This window comes from Seriola lalandi, unplaced genomic scaffold, assembly GCF_002814215.2.
Source record: "Seriola lalandi dorsalis isolate HSWRI2012SDOR001 ecotype SW California unplaced genomic scaffold, Sedor1 jcf7180002054875, whole genome shotgun sequence".
In the NCBI taxonomy this organism is placed as follows: domain Eukaryota; kingdom Metazoa; phylum Chordata; class Actinopteri; order Carangiformes; family Carangidae; genus Seriola; species Seriola lalandi.
Window position 1 is genome coordinate 430,160 of NW_019525428.1, and position 19,373 is coordinate 449,532.

A 19,373-nucleotide genomic window follows, 5' to 3' on the forward strand; every position below is an offset into this window, starting at 1 on the left:
ATCTCTATGATGGATTTTCATGTGGTGTAACATGTTGTGACCATATTTGTATTTCATTTATAATGTATATCAAAACAATTCTGTTTATATTTGATCAATTTCTTATTAATTTTAAATATACATGTCTATCTTTTTATATTTACATGTATAATATATATTCACAGGCGTTGGGATGGATATATCTACATATGTCTACAATATAAACATACACATAGACATATATGTCAATATATTAAATTGTTCCAGTTTCTAACAGGTTCTACGTGTAATTTTATTGTATATCTACATATATTTTATACATGGGAATTCAACATATGTGCATATATTACATTTCTATATGGGCAGCGAAGGTCAAACAGGGAGGAACAATCCAAACTACTTTAGGACTTTAACTGGGAGGTAAAGATCCCGCTGAGCTTCAGAATAAAGAGTTGAAGTGACCTTTAGTTTGACGGAGTTTGACCCCGACCAGAGGGATTTGACCTGAGGCAGAAACGTGTCACTGTTTGAACAGAAGGAAATTTAAACGGCCTGCGACATCGTGGACTTTCCGCGTGACGGACATGAGCTCATAACAAACTGTCTGTACTGGCGTTCATGAGTGTGAGGAGATTATAATACGCTTGTTGCTCCTGCAGGGGTTCCACCGCAGAGCGTCTTAATGGAGGGAGATTTATGTTTCTACGTACAACTTTGTCAACTTTGCAGCTCAGCCTTTATTATCTTGAATTTACAATTTGAATTCAAAGTTCAATTCACTGATTCTTTTTTCTTTTTTTTTTTGTTTTGCAGTGAAGTGATCTTTCATCTGCCACTAACTGTCTTCTGAGCCGCTTTCAAGTGTCAAAAAGAGGAAGTCAACCACAATGAAATGACTGTAAAAACAACCGCCTGCTGTATCAGAACCGTACTCCGTCTAAACACACTCGGCAAGCTTCTTTTTTTTTTTATTATTAATTTGCACCTGCCTGAAACAGCTTTCAATACAGTTTATGGAAATGAGGCAAACATGTTTAGAAAGACTGGTGGTGATGCGTTTTACAGCTGTGCTGATGGGAATTACGCCGTTAATGGAAGTCAATTAACAAAGGATGTACGAGATTGTAATTTGAACATTTTAATCCCTCACAACGGTGACAAATAACAGATGGGATTTTGATTTAATTAATCTAGTAATTCCAAACCAACCACATTATACTGCTGTAAACACGAGCGCGTTCATAGATAATATCTTAATAGCTTCTTTTTCTTCCAGCATTGGAATAAAATGGAAATATTCTATAATTACATGCTGTTCAATTAAAGAGTTAAAGAGTTAAAGTGCTTTGTTATGTAAACACAGTCAGTCAGTGTGGCGGCCTCTGAACTGGAGGGAAAGGCATCAGGTTACACATCACAATAACTCAATAATGACATGACACAACAGACGTTAATTGATGTTTTGGCACAAACGAAGTTTAGACATTTTCTGTGGAAGAGCAGATTGAAACACCAGTGAAAGCAGGACCGGATGCCTGGGGTGTGTGGGAGTAGGTAGTTTAAAAATATCAGATGGGGCATATTGTTATTATCAACACACACTATCATCTTACGTGTTAGTGTGTTCTTTGTTTTTAACTGTCTTCGCTGTCTGTCACCGCCTGCAGGAGAAACAATATTCAGTCTGTTATTTCAGCAGCTTTGTGGAAACACAGCGACACTGAACTTGAAGAGCTGGAAGCAAACTAAACCCTGCATGTGGTAAAAGTTTGACCTCAACTCCACATGAACTTTTCAAACTACAAACTCCAGATTTTCACCACATCACAGTAGCAGTCAGTTCTTCTTCTTCTTCTTTGGTTATGAAGCACATGAGCTACAGTTTCACCACTTGTCTCTTTCTTGCAGTGGCTACGTAGAAGCTGCTTGTTGAATCCTCCGCCCTCTGGATTTTCCACCTTAAGACCCGTCGGAGGAGGAACCAGTATCTTACCGGTCGTATACAGTTATTGTTGCTCCTTCATCAGACGTCTGAGGGAACAACAGTGAGGCGTAGTAACAAGGTGCTGTGGTTTTGGGTGTATGGAGGAATGTGTATCGGTCCTGTGTGCTGACATGTTGGATGTGAAACCTTCTAGATACAAAATCTTTATTTTGTTTCACCTTTTATTTATTGTAATTTTTATTGGATTATTCCTTTCTTAAATGTGTTTATATAAGTGTTGCACTGGAGAAAGCATAATAAAGGTATTAGTATTTTAATAGTAATATATTCTGTCTGGAGTTGTGTGTGCAGCCTGGGGCTCTGGTCTGGTCTGGTCTGGTCTGGTCTGGTCTGGTCTGGCACAACAAAAATCTGAATGGGTTCAGCCAATCCCTGCACCACCCTGATATCTGGGCTTTAGTAAAAGCCTGATGGAATTATCACTTATTGATCTTTGTCAGAAAAGTAAAAAAAAAACACAACAAATCTTTGATCAAACATCAAATATAAAACTTTTGGTTCAGCACATGCACCTGAGTCAGCGTCTGTCGGATTATGCTTTGTGATTTCTGACCAGCACGTTAATGTTGACTCGCCTCTTTTTATTCCCAGCCGAGATATTTTCTGCTATTAAAGCCTATTGTCTCTTATCAAGATCCTCTGATTATGCAACACATTCACTACAAGCCGGACTAATTCTCCATTCACATGCCTAAACAGGTCAGTTTCGGCAAACCCTCTTGTTTAAAATACCAGAGCCGGGTATGGCAGCGAGACAGAGCCACCTGTGAGGCTCGTATCACCCCCAGGTTGGCTCCTCTCCACCGGCTAACTTAAAAATTAAGGATTCATTTTAAAAATGGTGCCGATTATGTACAAAGTGCTTCCTGAACAAGCCCCAACTTATGTTAGAAAATACACCTCAGGAGCGTCAGGTCATCTGATCTGACCTCAGTGTTCGTGTGGTTCTGTAGCAACACGTTAGCAACCTTATTAAAATATTCCATTCATGTTCTATATTGTGAGTCTGTGTGTTTATTTTGACTTTAAGACTAATTTGTGACATTTGTTCATGAGTGATGTTTTAGGTGTGAAGCGTACGAGTCCTAAAACACAGAAATGGATTAGCATTTTTAGCACTTCCTGTTCCCTTGCCCCAAAGTCCATGGGTTTTTTGAATTTGTTTTTGGTTAGATGGCTGAAATAAAGTGAGGTGGACACAAGTGAAACTTTTCCACATAAAATATGAGAGTTAATACCCCAGTCATGATTTCTTTAAGCTTTAACGTCTCTTAAAAAACACGTTAGCGGTTGCTAACGTGGTTAAATGAGACCAGCCTTGTGTTTATACTCGCGCTCTTGCTAACTCTTACTAACTTTGTAAGAGGAAAGACTTTTGCAGAAGAGGTCAGAGCTAAATCAAACTACAAGTTGAAGTTTAGCCGCGGTGACGCTGAAGTCATGTGACCGTGGTGCTGCTGGTTTATAGGCTAACATTAGCTTTTTACTTCTGCTGATTGTATTTAGGCTTCAAACATCATAAAGTTGAGTTTATTAGTGAAGATTATCCTGCTGAACAAAACCTGTAGTATCATAAACTGTTGTTTGTCACAGAGTTTATTTTCTGCAGTAATCTAAAAAGACAATGTAAAAATCCCATTAGCTTTTCGTGGAGGGAACCAGGGTGACGATAACATCGGGGCCGGCTACAAAAACATGTCATCCCTGCAGCGCTCTGTCTCTGTCGCACCAGAAACCGTCTACTTTAATGTGAAATCTGGTTTTCCCTCAGAAGTGAAACAACAATAGTTTAGTGATGACATGGTGATGACCTTTAACTACAGTAGCTTAGCTTTAACCCTCCTCGAGCTGTAGAGCAGGTTGATGGTCACAGTTCAGTACATTTCTGAACATGTGTGACTAAGCACAGGAGATATGAGGTGATTATTCATCATGACACATGTTGGTTGGTGTATTTTTGAACTTTGAACTTCGTGAGTCAGACTCACTTAATGCTAAGCTAGGCTAACTATGTCTTAACTCCGACTTCCTTTTAAATTTGAAACAAGATCATAATAGTAGAATCATGTTAAAGAGTATGTCACTGAACTCCTTCAACACCGTCAGACTCATGATGGACTGTTTAAAAACCTGTCACCTACATTACCCACAATGCATGTGTTATGCCAGTTGCCAGCGTTGACTCGTGACATCACTGGAGGACATTCAGATGTCATGCCACCACAAAAAACTTTTTAGCCTACAACTTTATTCACATCTACATCCAAACAGACCTTGATGTGCAAAAGTGAAAGATTTCCCCTTTAAGTTAAACATCAACTTAATTATTGATTCATATATGTTTAAATGATCCAAAGGTTTTTTTGCGATCAATAGCTTTATGTGAGTTTTCGAGGGGGTTGTTGTATTTTTTGCTGACTGACATTTTATTTTTATCGCTATTTTTGTGTTAATAAACTTTTTTTTTTTTTCTTTCACATATTTTGGGCTTTTTTTGTAGCGTGTCAGACAAATCTACCCAGGTCCGACCTCAGCCACTTGTAGTTTGTTTCCTTAAGTCGTTACATAAAATGTTGTTGAATAATTATTGACGTTTCAGGAAGGAAGTCTGTCACACAAATAAAACAGTATTTGCATCAGACGTAACACGATTGTTTCTCCTTTATTTATTTGTTCATTTTCTTTAAGGCTCTGTTTCATTTCAGCATCACTCTGTTTCTCTTTTTCACAATGTTTTATCTCTTGTAGTGATGATTCAACTTAAATAGCATTAGCACTGAAACTAGATGCATAAGGGAGATTTGTGGTTGGAGAAACTGTGACATCCCAGGGGGATTATTAGCCAGTTACAGGCTGCTATAAAGCACGTCAGTCAACCCGCCACTTTGATTTTCTTCAGTTTAACTAAACGATATTAGCAAGATAAGCAGTATGCACTGGGAGAAATGTAAGTACAACACGACGTTGCTGTTTTATTTACATGATATACACAAACTTTAATATCTTTCATGCAGATTGTTGCACATATATGTTGCATTTATTGATGAGCGGTCTATGATTTCAGTGATTAAACTTTGGCTTCAGTGATGGAGATAAGAGCTGAAGAAAGTTTTTTAAGTTTTGAGACTTGTTTCAGGTTTCACCTCATCTTTTACAGTTTGTGTACGTTACATCACCTTTCACTTTGAGCAGGTGGAAATAATATCATCGGCAGAATATACTGTTCAATGCAATGCCATGCAATCCATTTCAACAGCCCTGCAATATCTTCAGCCTTTGAGAAGCATAGATTTGATTTTATTTAATTTTTTGGCAGTGTCTGTGTGGAATAATTTACAGATAATTATCTGCTTGAAGACGAGATTTGTTGCTGAGACAAAGAAATTTGATTTAATCAAACTATGAATTTCCGCTGTTGTGTTTTTGGCCAGTTGTAATTGATTAGTTTATTATTTCTGATTAGAAGAAATGTGGTTTGTAAAGCTCTAACCACAACATCACCTACCATAAAGAACACCAAGTGAAATGTTTAATTCAAGCATTTGGGTGATTTTTTGAATATTAACACAAGGAAACAACCGTATATGAAACATTTCCTGTTGTGTTCTGTGTCAGGAGAAGCTGCTGTGTCAGACTCTTTTGGAAAGAGGAAGGTGGTCTTTTGGAAGTTGGCTGCGTGTTGCTATTGGCCCAGAAATCTTGATAAGCAAAATGGTGGCAGACCTCCACCGCAGTAAAAGACGGTGCAGCTGTGGAGCTTCCTCTTTTGTGTTATCCCCCCGTGCATGTGCCGTGCTGATTATTTGTCTGTTTGTGTGTGCTCATGTGTTTCAAACCGAGGGAGATGAGAGACAACAACAGCTTCTCTACAACTGAGCTTCAATTCAAAAGTCCATATTAGCATTTACCTTAACTGTGCATTTACACAGCACCGTCTTCTGTTTGAAGTCACGATAAGCACCACTCCCCTGTTTGTAGCACACTCCTCACAATCCTTCAATCCTTTGCCAGGAACTTTTACAAATCCTTTGTTACTGTTGGCTGAGTGACAGCCTCACTTCCTGAACTCCTGCTGCGCTAGAGCTGCTCCTGAATGCTCCACAATGAGCATTTCCAAAATGCTACAGCAGTCCTCTGTTGCATGATGGGAAAACTTTGCTTCACATCCAGAATAAACTGAGGCTTTGAAGAAATATCCTGCAGATTTACAAATATCTGATTTAGCAGACAGAGTTTGAGTAACTGAGCTGCTGGCTGAAAACATGTTGGCTAACTAGCATTTGAATAGCTAGCTGTGTTTTTGAGAGATTTCAGATTATATTTTTTAAAAAGTTATGTTCACAATGAATGATCTTATTGTCATGTATTTCCCCGTTGTATGAAAACTGTTCCTGAATATCAGAGTTTGGGGTAACAGTTGCTATTTATAGAATTTTGAAGAAAGTTAACACCAAAACAAATCCATCCAGACATGACTAGTTATTGTCCTAAAACAGGAGGTCACCGACCGACCCAGGTGCCGTCCAGATCTGTAACCTATAAATTATTGAGAATTATTAAATATTGACACAGCGTTTATATTTCAACTCGCACAGCTTTTCTAGCCTTTACGGTTCTGGTCACGTGATGCCCAGTGATCAATGATTGTGACTCGAGTCAGTGAGTGGGATACGAACACAGAGGAGAGACGAGACAGGTTGGAGAAATGAGTGGAGAAAGTGGGATGTGAAAGAAAATGTAATGTTAAAATCAAAAGATATTGTTTTTAAATATAGAAACAATAAAAGCTAAACTCTGTTTGTCCAAGTAAAGCTACTCAAACTTTTGACTGGTACTGTATCTGGGTAAACTGGTTTATGGTTGAATAAAATAAGAGTGTGACATCCATCTAATGTTTTAATATTATATTTTCTCTTATCATATATACAGTAGTGGGACTAACTAGCTCTGCAATACACGAAAAACAACTCTTTCATGATGCTAACCTTTCACCTTTTAGCCTCAGTCTTTTAGCATAATATTGTGTATGTAGCCAGCAAGTGCTTATTTAAGATCTGTTAACCCTCTGGCTTGAAAATGAGTGAACAGGAAACATTAAAACGTCAGCTGGAGTTAGTGTTTGTAGTGTTTTCAGCCCAGTCATGTAGCTAAAGTTAGCTTCATGAGCTAGCTTGCTGCAGTGACCAAACCTGCTAGCGACAGTTGACATTTCAGTCAGCAAAATAATAAAAAACTGTAAACTGCCGTGAAATATGCTCCAGATATTCAGGCCCTGTTTCTGTTAAGCTTCATGGACTTGTCTGCACACAGCACCCGGTCACACCGTGTTGTTCAGAGCGTGTCTGACCTGTGAAGGCAGATCAGTCAGCCGCAGATAGGAATCTGGACAAGATACTGTCAGGACACCCTTAACCTTACAACAGGGGTTAGGTAGAGGACAGAGACAACAGCAGTCTGGACCACAGCTCTCCCTCCTCCATCACTGATGGGAACAACAGTCACAGGCTAAAGGTCAGAGGAGCAGGCCTGATAACTGGAAGGAAATTCTTAGCAGGAGAATTAAGAGGATTGTGGTGATCGCAAAACACTTCCAGATTGAACCGAAGCTGATGAGATGATTGTCTTCCACATGATTTACTGAAACAAACTGATAAATACCATCAGAAACAGATTTGATAAAACTATTCTGGGCAATGGTAAAGAGCAGAGTCTGATTACTTATTATTTTTCATACTGTATGGGTCTATTGTTTTGTCTTGTTTGTTAATTTTAAAATCCAAAGAGGACAGCCATAGTTGGGTATTTTTATATCATATATCTTATATCATATCATATTATATTAATTATTATTTTCATCCTTTAAAATCTTAGATAATTACAGTGTATTCAGTCCACTGGCGTCCATGATCACTAGACTAATTCATCTAAAACAATTTTTATACACCAAATGCAAATATACTGATGTTTAGGGAAATAAGATAACACGGCCGACTGCATTTTAGGTTTAATTTTGGCGCTCTCGTGCATATGCATTGTTTGCTTGTTGCACCAGACAGCTGCTTGTTAAGGTTAACACATGCCCGTGAACTGTGGCGATGGCGTGAGCTGAACTGTGCAACAGCAGAACGATGGTAGCAGTAGATCAAACTGGATTTCTGTGGAAGCTGCTTGTAAAATCTCGTGTCACAGTCGCTTCCAACTATGCAATATGAAAATAAACAAGATTTAAACCGTGAACATGTGTCACCAGTGTGTGGACATAAAACTAAAAACTGAGGGTTTCCAATTTCACTGTGTGAAAATATGAAGGGGTTGTTACCAGATGCGTGTGCACACTGCCGCAGTTAAAACACAGTGTGGCACCTTCTTGCCATAAAACTACCATGTTTCCTGTTCGTGCACGCCGTTTCATTAGTACCGGCTTAACTGTACACCAGTCCAGGCTTACTGCCGACTTAACTGTACGCTACTACCACTCCCACGATCCCTCCCCAACAGCCGGCAAATCACACTTTCTCTCAAATGGAGATTTTGCGATAATTACATAATTATAAATGATTTAAATCACACTGTGAGGTAATGGCGACAGGAAGTTGTCGAATCCAAGAGAGTTGATGTATTGAGGCAGGTTGATGTCACTTTCTGTCTGCGATCAAAATACAAAGGTGCATTTAGATCAGGCAGCATGAGACAATCCTCACTGTTGGGATTCGGACTGACGTTCATTTTTCATTAAAGAAAAGTTCTTGCAGATTTGCAGCTCAGCCTCAGAGGAACTACGATGTCAGAGGGGCTCATAGCTAACCTAACCTAACATATAGAGGCTTTAGGGTAATGATAGGGTATCACTATAAATACTGAATTAAGATGCTTTGACTTCTTTAAATGTTGCTGTGATCCTGTGAGTCTGAGGATTGTTGCTAAGCATCTGTCAGGAAATAGGTGGAGGTGACACCTCTCCTCATCTCCCTGTAAAACTACACCTGTGAATGTGCAGAAAAGTAAAAGTGGAGAAAGGAGGCAGAGGGGTGAGTGATGGAGAGACACGGTGCAGATCACTTTTCCTGGTGCTTTTAATGAGTTATTCCACCCTCCTCCACTTCCGTCCTTCTCAGGTGACTTTTAATGACTTTTAGTCATTAATGCAGGGTCAGGACGCGCTGCATTTTATTTTACTTCCCCTAAAAAATGAAACTGAACAAATATTGTCCTGCAGCCTATTTTGGGTTCACGCAGTGTTTAGGTTCAGGGGGGGAAATGCCTTTACTCTGACTCTGTAGCCTCAGGCCTGGCTGAGGTGAGGGATGCCACTGTCTGCAGTTGCACAGATACGCTACTGTTGCTTTGAGTTTATTCAGAAGAGGCCCTCTGTGTCGGATCAGATTTCTCCTCCCTCATGCTTATACCTGCAGGAAATCACTGGTTGTAAACACTGGGATGTACTGGGAGAGTATTTAGCCTGAAGTCTCACAGGACACTAAGCCTCGGTTATCAGTGAAAAATTCAAATCCATAGAAGTGTATAAGAACAGAAAATCTTTACGATGCTGCCGTTACCTGGACAACACAATAAACTGTTAACCATCAGTGACCACAGCAGGTGCCACCAGCCAAATATCACTGAAATATTTTGAGTTAGACGTGAGTGACAATGAATACTGTAAGTTATATTTCATTTATTATATGTATAATTATATTATATACTGTATGTTTGGATTTTATTCCTATTTTTACTCATTTAAAAATTAACTTACAGTACAAAATTACACATACAGTATCTAAAACATTACAACACAAACAGAGCTGCTATTAGCCTTTATAATGTACAATATTACAGTATTATAATATAATATTATAATGTAAGATCATATTGTGGAGAGAGGACTATTGATTATTGATGTGAACATTTATGAGATTTATGAATTTCACAAGATAAAATTTGCTCATTTAACATTTATTTGGATGATTTGGTCGAAAAAAGGAGTTTTCATTTTTATTTTATTTTATTTTATTTTATTTTTATTTTACTTTTTGCAGAATGTCTGAAGCTGGTCATTACTTTTATGCTATGTATTTCTCTCTTCAGTTTTTTATTTCTAGTTCTACGTTTAACTTTGACAGAACAATAGAAAGGAATATTTTTGCAATATTTACAATAAATATATATATTTAGCAGAAATTGTATCTGTTCAAATTTAAACTTTTCAAGTTACCATCTACAGTTTAACGTGCAACAGTATGTCGCCATGTTTTCCGACCTTTACTGACTCTGCAATGTCAAGGTGTGACCCCTTGTCACAGGTTGAACTTTTCTCTAAAAAAACAAAGTTGAAAGCGGCGACGTGGTGGTTCATGGTCGTGAACTCTGTGAACCCATCGCGTCCATCACAGGCGCTGCCTCAAGACAACTGAAGAGCGACGAAGTCATGTGTCTCTGCCTCTCTCTCTCTCTCTCTCCTGTCTAGCGTCACCGTCAGCTCTGGTCAGGTCCAGACCGTACCAAGGCGTTCGCGTCAGAGACCCGGTCAAAGAGCTGCTGAGGAGGAAGCGGAGTCTGGAGCCGCACAGCACCAAGACAACGCCCCTCACTGCGGTGAGGACACGGAGACACATGACACTGACATGTGATTGCATAATGCTTTTTGATAATATTGAACACACTCTGTATTCTTCATCTTACATTTACATGCCGACACATAAACCACTGTTTCCCATCAGGTTTGAGAACATGTTGGCAGACTGCCTTTCCAAAGAAAATCACTTTCCAAAGATCCTTGCGAACAATGAGACACATTCTTCTCTGCACTTTGGGATTAGTCACTAAACAAATAAGCAGCACAGGACACAGTTACAGTGTGGAGCAACATTAGGATCATGTGCAGGATGGATTCATCAAACACTGGTAGCTGCTCTTTGAAAGAGCAGAAACTTAATTGATAACATGAACTTTTTAAATGCATTTGACTGGAAAAACACCCACAAACATTTCCTTGTTGTGCCTCAGCCAGGAGCAGCTAACTTAACCCAAGTTCACTAACTCTTTTTGGTGCTGCGACGACATTTTTGCACATTTTTCTCTTCGATGCATCACTGAATAATGTCTAACTACCATGTTGCATTTCAAAAAACACTTCCTCAATTGTGTTCAGATGATTTATCTCCATTAGTCTGCAGGCTAACATTCATCTGAACTATCCTGAAGATGAACAGAGTCAATAAACGTCAAAAGAAATGCACGTGGGCTGAACCTCCTGACGCAGGTTGTCGACCGTAAAAGCTGAAGCACGACAGATCAAAACTGTGCAGAAATAAAGGGGGTCCCTGCGGAGGCCATCAGGATGTGAGCAGTCAGGACCCAGGGCCTATCCCAGAGCCAAGAGGGGGGATTTTGCCCTTATATAATCCAGGTGTTTTTCCATGACAGTTACAGCCATTCCGTGCATGGCTCCAGGGCTGGGCATGCAGCCCTATGCAAAATAACTCGCAGCCTTGCCAAAGAGCCCTCCCCCTTGCTATTTATTAAATCCTCCAGATCAGTAGAGGATAGACACAAATCATTCACACACAAACACACACATGCACATACACACCCTGTGATAAGACACAGAGAGAGAGAGAAACAATCTGAAACTTTATTTGATACGAAGTGTAGTTCGATGTTTTGTTCAGGTGGGTTAAAACATGTAATACATACTGCTCAACTTTCACTGTGAGAGCATTTTTGAGGAACATGAAAATAGTTTATCGACATTAATGACATTTAATATCATCCAAAACATTCTTTGATTTCAGTTCTTATAATTTCGTGCAGCAGGATTTATGTCTCTTTTGTACTTTTGGCTTCAAGGTTCCTTTTTATCTTTAAATATCCGGGTCTTGAAATGATTCCAGTGGTTGTGTTATAATAATGTTTTCACATGTTCCACCTTATAGTTTGACATTTGAGAAATGTGTCTTTTCTTTCTTGAGATGAGAAGATTAATACCACTCTCATGTGTGCATGTGCGCCAAACAAACAGGTGCTTTTGTGTGTGATTGTCAGTCTGAGGTTGATGGTTAGCAGCAGAAACTCCTGGAATTCACTGCACCAGCGAAGAAATACAATATCTGCATCAGTGAAACCGCAACTTGTTCTTGTCACACTGTTGTTCTTTAAACAAACAACAGTTAACAGATTAAACAAACAATGTAGTGTGTGAAGACTTAATTAGACAGCGTTAAAGGTGCCTGCAAGCTGTTTCTTTTTACCCTTGTTCGGAGCCAAGCTAGCAGTTTCACTCTGTTTTTAGTCTGCATGCTAAGCTAACCGGCTGCTGGCTGTAGCTTCATGTTTAGCGCACAGAAAGGAGAGTGCTAACAATCATGACGTGTTATTTGTGTCAGCAGCTCATTACGACCCATAGTTATGTTTTATTGTTAAGCGAGCGAAGTAACACCCTCAGAACGACATGTTTACCTCCATAGACTGTAAATAAAGATGGACGGAGCCTCCGTGACGTCACCCTCGGTTTCTGAAGAGCAGTTTTGAAGCTCAGAGTGAGCTGCCCTGCCGTCACCATCTTGGCAGTGCCTGACTCCGCCCCTAACTTCGTGCTAATCCAAAATTGGGAAAAGAGGAGGGGCATGTGTGTGTGTCTGTGTGTGTGTGGAGGCGAGACTTTGGTGCATGCCGCTTTGTGACCAGCATATACTCTTATTATTTATTTCTAGAGTTACACACTCTGAATGACTTTTGTCAAAAAGGACAGAGTGTATTGATAGTAGTAATTAGTAATTAGTCTGGATCATTAAATTACATTTAACTAAAGGCAACAATTTCAGTCCAAAAGTAGTTTAAGTGTTAATTTTTGTTGATTTGATTTTTCCCACCATCCTCAGCACCTGGTTAAAAGTAATATTAGGAGCTGAGTCTTTGGTGTAATGACTGAACTCTGTGACCCTCCACCTGCTGTCAAAGCCGTAACATCAACCAGCTCCCGGGCGACTCTGCAGTCTTACAGGCACCTGACGGCACAAGCCCTGCTGCCTGCTGGCTGTGAACGAGCCCTGCTGCCTGCTGGCTGTGAACGAGCCCTGCTGCCTGCTGGCTGTGAACGAGCCCTGCTGCCTGCTGCCTGCTGCCTGCTGGCTGACTGCAGGCAGCAGGCAGCAGGCAGCAGGCAGCAGGCAGCAGGCAGCAGGACGAGGTCTTGCACTGCTGCAGCCTGAACACTGACACCAGCTGTCAGTGCTGTCATCATCCCTCTGACTTCAGCCTCTTTGCTGTATCGCTGCCTCATTGTGCACACGCCCTGATAGGGACCGTACAGAGCAGATAGACTTTTTCATATGTGCATACACGTGTCTCTCAAGAGAGATTACAGGCTTGTGGTTCTGCACGGTGGAGATCTGGGTGTGCACATGCAACACAGAGAGGTAACACAGGAAGTAGAGAGGGGACAACTGGACAGGGTCACTGAACTTTAAGTACGAACTGAAAAAATGTCAAATAATCATCGACGCATCAGGACAAAAAACATAAAAAACCAATGATTTCCTGCCCAGATTCAGTCCAGTGAAGGATATAAAGCTGAGGAATGCAGTTCAATCAAGATAAAAACAAACTGTCAAAACAAGTGATAAAAACAGTGATGAAACTAAAGTTTGACTTGCAGCCTTTTGGCTAATGATGTGCACTGTCTCTCAGAAATAAACCAAATTATAAATTATAATATAATAAATTGAGAAGATTCAAGATTTAAAATGATGTTACTTCCTGGTCAGCGCAGTGTTTTTCTTAAAGTCATATCTCTGTTGATCTTTGTTTACATCTCCACAGCTGATCTACAACATCAACTCAACATCAGTTAAGATTAAGTGCGATCTTGAAGTCCATTAGTAGCCGTTCTGGAACTTTCGATCATATCTCAGGGTCTTCTTTGGTGGATGGTTTTCCAGAGAAAACCTTTCCCAACAATTTCTGACGAGTCCGTCGACCAGAGGAAGATCATGTGATACAACTTCCTGCTCAACAACAGAGCTGCTGTTCTGCTCCGACAATCCTGCAGGAAGATTTTATCAAAGGCAGAGATATATATAGCTTTCAACACCATCATGTGGTCTTCCTCAGCAGTCAGAGTATATATTGTGTAATGTATTTGTCAGTGACGTTGTATAATCAACATTAATCTCTTAACAGATTCAGCTGCTGTTCGCCTGCAGGTAGAAACTGACACTTCAAAGTGAATCCTATAATTATATATGAATGATCTTCCGCCCGGGCCCATGTAACATATACACTTTCCTCCACCCAACACACACTTACAGCTGCTAACAATGTCCACACACACACACACACACACACACACACACACACACACACACTCAGACTTTATTTATGGTCTTGATTCAGCTGCTGCTCACACCTGGATTTGGTCGGTACAAGTGTAAATACTGAATATTTATATATCAACTTGAGAACCGGGTCCAGTTCTGCAGCAGCAGCATGTCACTATGGATCTTCTGCAACTACTGACTTGTTCAACTTCAACATTTTTTAATTGATGTAATCTTCTTCTTTTTTTATAGAATGTGCATTCTCACAACAACCAGTCATCGTACACACAAGGTATTTCTTCACTGATAATTGATCCCTGTTGGAGAAGCATGTGTCTGTGCACGTTGAAAGACTCACTCTCAGCCTCTCTCTGACATTCAGCCATCTTTGGCTCTGATGTCGCCGGCGGCACCGCGGCTGAGCCGTCAGCCACGGGAGGAGAGTGCGCAGGATGGAGAGCTCCGCCCCCTGCCACGGGCCCCGGCCTGCAGCCGTGGGCTTCACCCGAGTACAACCAGCAGGACCCCTCGGCCCAGCCTCTGGCCTACCCAGCCACCACGCTGACTGCAGACTTGTACATGCAGACTCTGTGCCCCAGCTACACCATGCTGACCTACACACACGCACCGCTGCTCACTAACTTTGGGGTGAGTAAGAGACAATGTGCCAACAAACCAGGCAAGACCTTACATGCAAAAATACACTGGCAACTTTACAAGAGGAGTCCTTTTCTCTAGTGAATTAAAATGATCGAGAACCGAAAGAAAACAAAGAAAAAACACTGACAATGAAACAAACCACGACTCTGTCTCTGAGGAATTATGTTTCTATGCAACTGAACTAGAACAGAAGCTTGTAGATACTTCAACAATGAGATTATATGATCAGAGCTAAAGTCACGCTGAGACTGAGGTTTGCCTCTAGAGGAGTCCTGTCTGCGGTGAAGTCCAGACAACACAAACACTTTGGTTTGTGTTTGAAGCCACTGAAGTTTTTTTGTATTAAACCAGATCAGGATCTTTCTCTAAACTGGACCAGGTTCTGTGAGAGTCTCAACATAAAACAGTTTAATAAAGCTGGAGTCGCAACATCTGATGTTTTGGAGGAAAACAAATATGTAGCTGAGACGCTCAGTATCAACATATCTCGGCCAAATATGTAAATGAGCAACATATCCTCATTACGATAATAGAAAACATGCAAAATGTGTTTGCTGCTGCAGTTTAGTTGAACAGAAATGAAACAGCTACAGGCAAATACTCAAATTACACCTCGGCAGATGCTAACAACTGGCATAATACATGATTAAACTTTCTCTGGTGGGGTTGCATTGTGGGTAATGTAGGCACCAGGTTCTAAGGAGGAAGATGGAATCAGAAACATAATATTTCTGCTTCTACTGCTGATTTTCTGCCTTTTTTATTTTTAAATTTCCATGAGTCCCAACAGACAACAGGTCAGTGTTGAATCAGTGGAGTTGATTTAATGGTAGAGAGCAGGGAGTGATCAGCGTTTGATTCCCCGCCGGTCCTTCTGCCTCAAAGAGTCTCCAACCTGCAATTAACTTCATGATAATGATGTTTAAAAGTCCTTTGACTGACAATGAAAATAGACAATAAAAAGACAGTAGATGATAAAATATGTAAATGAAAATAAACAGGTTTTCCATATTTCTGGAGCACGCCTATTTTCTCGTGCGTATTATTGTGTGTCTGTAAAAGCTCGACAGTCGAGGATCCAGGAGTTCATGAAGGATTATTAAACCACAGAGAATCTGCAGTGAAGGTCCCAAACCATTAAGATATTTTCCTGTAATATACAATGTGTCTTTGCTAGTTTTACTTCCCTTGTGATGGACAGTAATATTTTATTCTGTGGTTCTCTCCAGACCATACCAGTGGCCCCAGCACCAGCCGCCCTCCCTCAGATGGAGCTCCCAGACTCGGGGCTGACGTACCTCCCCTGGGCCCAGCCCCTCACCACCATATCCACCATGCCCAACCCGGGGGTCCAGTTTGCTCCCGGCTCTGCGGCCCTGTCCGGCTCGCCGCTGGTGCACATGCCCTTGTCCATGTCTCTGACCACCATGATCCCTCAGCTGGAGGCCCAGGGCGCAGACCCTCAGCCCCAGATCCTCGACCTCCCGCAGCGCTCGGAGCACCAGCTGGACCCCGAAGCACAGGGCCAGTCACTGGACGAAGATCCGGAGATAGAGCCGGAATCGCCGAACCTGCTGGATAAACTTCTGGAGGATCACAAGGAAGACGGCGAAGAGGAGGACAAAGACTCGTACAGCGGCTCGCTCTTCATCCCCAACGTCTGAAAACATTCAGACTGTACAGCAGTTTTTTCCCCCTGGGTTTCCTTTCTAATATTAATAGTGACTGCCATCTGTTTCAGAGCCCTGTTATTGAGCACGCTGGATAATTTCACGTTATTATGACTTGGGTCTTGATGTTGTAGCTGTGGACAAAGTAACTTCAGACGTCAGGCTGGGTTGTCAAATAGGCAAATCAGGTAAATGTCCCCGGGGCTCCTGAACCTGAAGCCCCCGGTTGTCTGTGTGTAATATGATTCATTGCAAATTTGTTTGGTAACATGCATCAATATCACACTATAAAAACTAATCCTTGAGGTCCTTGTCTTGTGTAGAGAACCTGTGTCACAATCTATCTTTATGTTTATGCCGCAGAGCTGCAGCCATATTGTTTTTGGGTTGTACGTCCGTCCGTCCGTCCGTCCGTCCATCCCATTCTCGTGGACACGATATCTCAGTAACGCCTTGACGGAGCTTCTTCAAATTTGGCACAGACATTCACAGGGACTCAGGGATGAAGTGATTAGGTTTTAGTGGTCAAAGGTCAAAGGTCAAGGTCACGGTGACCTCACAAACTGCGCCTTGTGAACGCAATATCTGGAGAACACAAAGTGTTTTGGAGACCTACAGACTCTAGTTTCAGGTGATATTATACATGATGCATATTCTTAAACAAATTTGTTTTTAATCAGAATGATCACAGACTAAATGACCTGTTGTAGGTTATTGTGGGGCAGTAATAGTAGTTTGCCTCTTGTCCTCTGGGAAAAATGGGTTGGGGGGAAACAAGTATGTTAAGCGGAGGTCCGTTGGGGGCCCACAGTTCAGCTTTGCCCTCTGGGCCCCTCGCAGGTTCGTCCGGCCCTGAGATCTGGGAACACGTACAGCAACATGGTGACAGACAATCAGACAGCTGAGAGTTAACCAGATTATTTAAACCTAGTTTAAGTGGAGTTCAGATTGAAAGCGAACACAGTTAAAATGTTGGTAATGAAGCTGCATTTCACAGGAAACGAGAGGAAGGTCAAAGTTGAACCAAACAGTCTTTTAACTATGTTGGACGTTTACAAGAGAAAGTTTGGGTAATAATTTATAAATCACCTCCATTTTCTGGTTGACTAACTTGTTTTTTTTTAAAACCTGGTACCAACATCTATAATAATTAAACTGTTGCTAAAACCCGTCTGATGATGTTCCCAGATCTCTGAGTCATTTCATGATACGAGAACTAAACTGTATTAAACCATGTTAACAGTTAAACTTTTACATTTTTACTCCAATTTCTGCCAAAATGCCTTCGACTGTTATTGTTACTGCTATTTCTCATATACATCATTCTTTTATTGAGTATGTAATAAGATGTAATGCTTTGCTTCACCTAATTTATATTCTTGTAGCAGCTCCTTCATTTTCTTTCCTTTAAAAAGAGACATGTCAGATGTTTTCTGGGACAGTTATCGTACAGCACCCTGAGGTGTTGCCTTGGTTATAAAAGCCCGTCATTAACGCTGTCAGAGGGGAAAGTTGACGGAGGAACAACGATGAAGTCGGGTCCTGACTGTCGGTATCCGTCAGTGCCATCCTCGATACTGTGCAGCATCATCACTCAATTTTTAAAGGGAAGAAGGAGGTTTTCGTAGCTGATGAAAAATGGATTTAGAAAAGTGCTTTTTGAATCCTGCAAGAAAAAGAATGTCATGGGCACAAAGTGAAAACTGTGTACTACAATAAATAATCAGAAAATTCAAACTGAGCCTTCAGTGTGTTGTCAAACAACTGACTGTGAACTCAGACTGCATCAGGAAAGATCAAAAATACAGTGTCTCCAGTGTCATGAAGCGCAACATGTTATATTTCCATTAAAAATATACAGTAAATGATATGTTATTACAGAGAAACAGCAGCAGGTGCAGCAGCTGCAGAGCGGGATACAGCAGGAATGCTCAGGCAAAGTTTCATAAATCTGTTCAGATAACAAAGAGGAGTTTCCCAAGAGAAATAAATTACTAATTTAAGAATCAGTAAATTATCTTGCTGCCATTTGGAGCTGTCCAAACACCAACCTGTCGGTGCAGATTTAAAGTGTAAACTGGAAATGTTCCTGCTTAAATTAAAGTTTTTTTATAGGTAGTTGTTCAAGCAAACACATGTGAGGAAGCAGCAGAGAGCTGAGGCTTTTACCCCGGCGCTCCTGCTTCCTCTTGGCAGTGAAAGCCTCCGAGTCCCGGGGGTTTTCCCGCAGGGGACATTGACATCATGAGAGGGGCTTCAACTCACCTGTAGAATTCCACACCTGGGTAAAGCTGAGATCGTATCACAGGTTGGGGGGTGGGGGGTGCCAGGCAACAACAGGTAACATCTGGGAGCAGAAACCGAGAAACAGAAAAAAATAAGGGGGAGAGAGAATAAATCAAAATGACAGACACGTGGGTGCTGCAGTCAGAAGTTGAGAAAATTCTCTGGAGAGTTTGTGTGAATTCCAGGAGTTGATGAGACGAGACGACAGAAGGAGAGCTGATATGGAAACGTGTGGAAGTGAAGAAGAATTTGTTTTTCAGAAATAAATTTAACTCCTTCACAATCCTGAACTAAACATGGAGGATTTTTAAGTTCTTGGCTGCTGAAAGATGCAGGAAATGTAGAAACTCGTATCTCCAGTGTGATTTTAAGACCCATCATCATCATCATTATCAGTTCCTGCTGATAATGATGAACCTTTCGCTGACTCTTGGCAAATGGTCGATCTGATGGCTCATC

At 41.0% G+C, this 19,373-nt stretch overlaps 1 protein-coding gene and 1 long non-coding RNA gene across 2 annotated transcripts; both read left to right on the top strand.

Annotated features, from left to right (window-relative positions):
- The first annotated feature begins 359 nt into the window (after positions 1-359).
- On the top strand, positions 360-2,980 carry LOC147817852 (uncharacterized). The gene is made up of 2 exons (XR_015438613.1): positions 360-1,740; positions 1,888-2,980. It is a non-coding gene; the product is annotated as an uncharacterized LOC147817852 (long non-coding RNA).
- Positions 2,981-4,800: 1,820 nt separating this feature from the next.
- pou2af1 (POU class 2 homeobox associating factor 1) lies at positions 4,801-18,347 on the top strand. Its single transcript, XM_087179901.1, has 5 exons — positions 4,801-4,931; positions 10,449-10,576; positions 14,551-14,590; positions 14,681-14,946; positions 16,188-18,347. Exons 1-5 carry the CDS (start codon positions 4,916-4,918, stop codon positions 16,620-16,622), a joined length of 885 nt encoding a protein of 294 aa, XP_087036027.1. The 5' UTR covers positions 4,801-4,915; the 3' UTR covers positions 16,623-18,347.
- Positions 18,348-19,373: the final 1,026 nt, after the last annotated feature.

Coding starts and splice junctions, on each gene's coding strand:
- pou2af1 (XM_087179901.1), top strand. Junction 10,577..14,550: donor AGACAACGCCCCTCACTGCG/GTGAGGACACGG, acceptor CTTTTTTTATAG/AATGTGCATTCTCACAACAA. Junction 14,591..14,680: donor CCAGTCATCGTACACACAAG/GTATTTCTTCAC, acceptor TCTGACATTCAG/CCATCTTTGGCTCTGATGTC.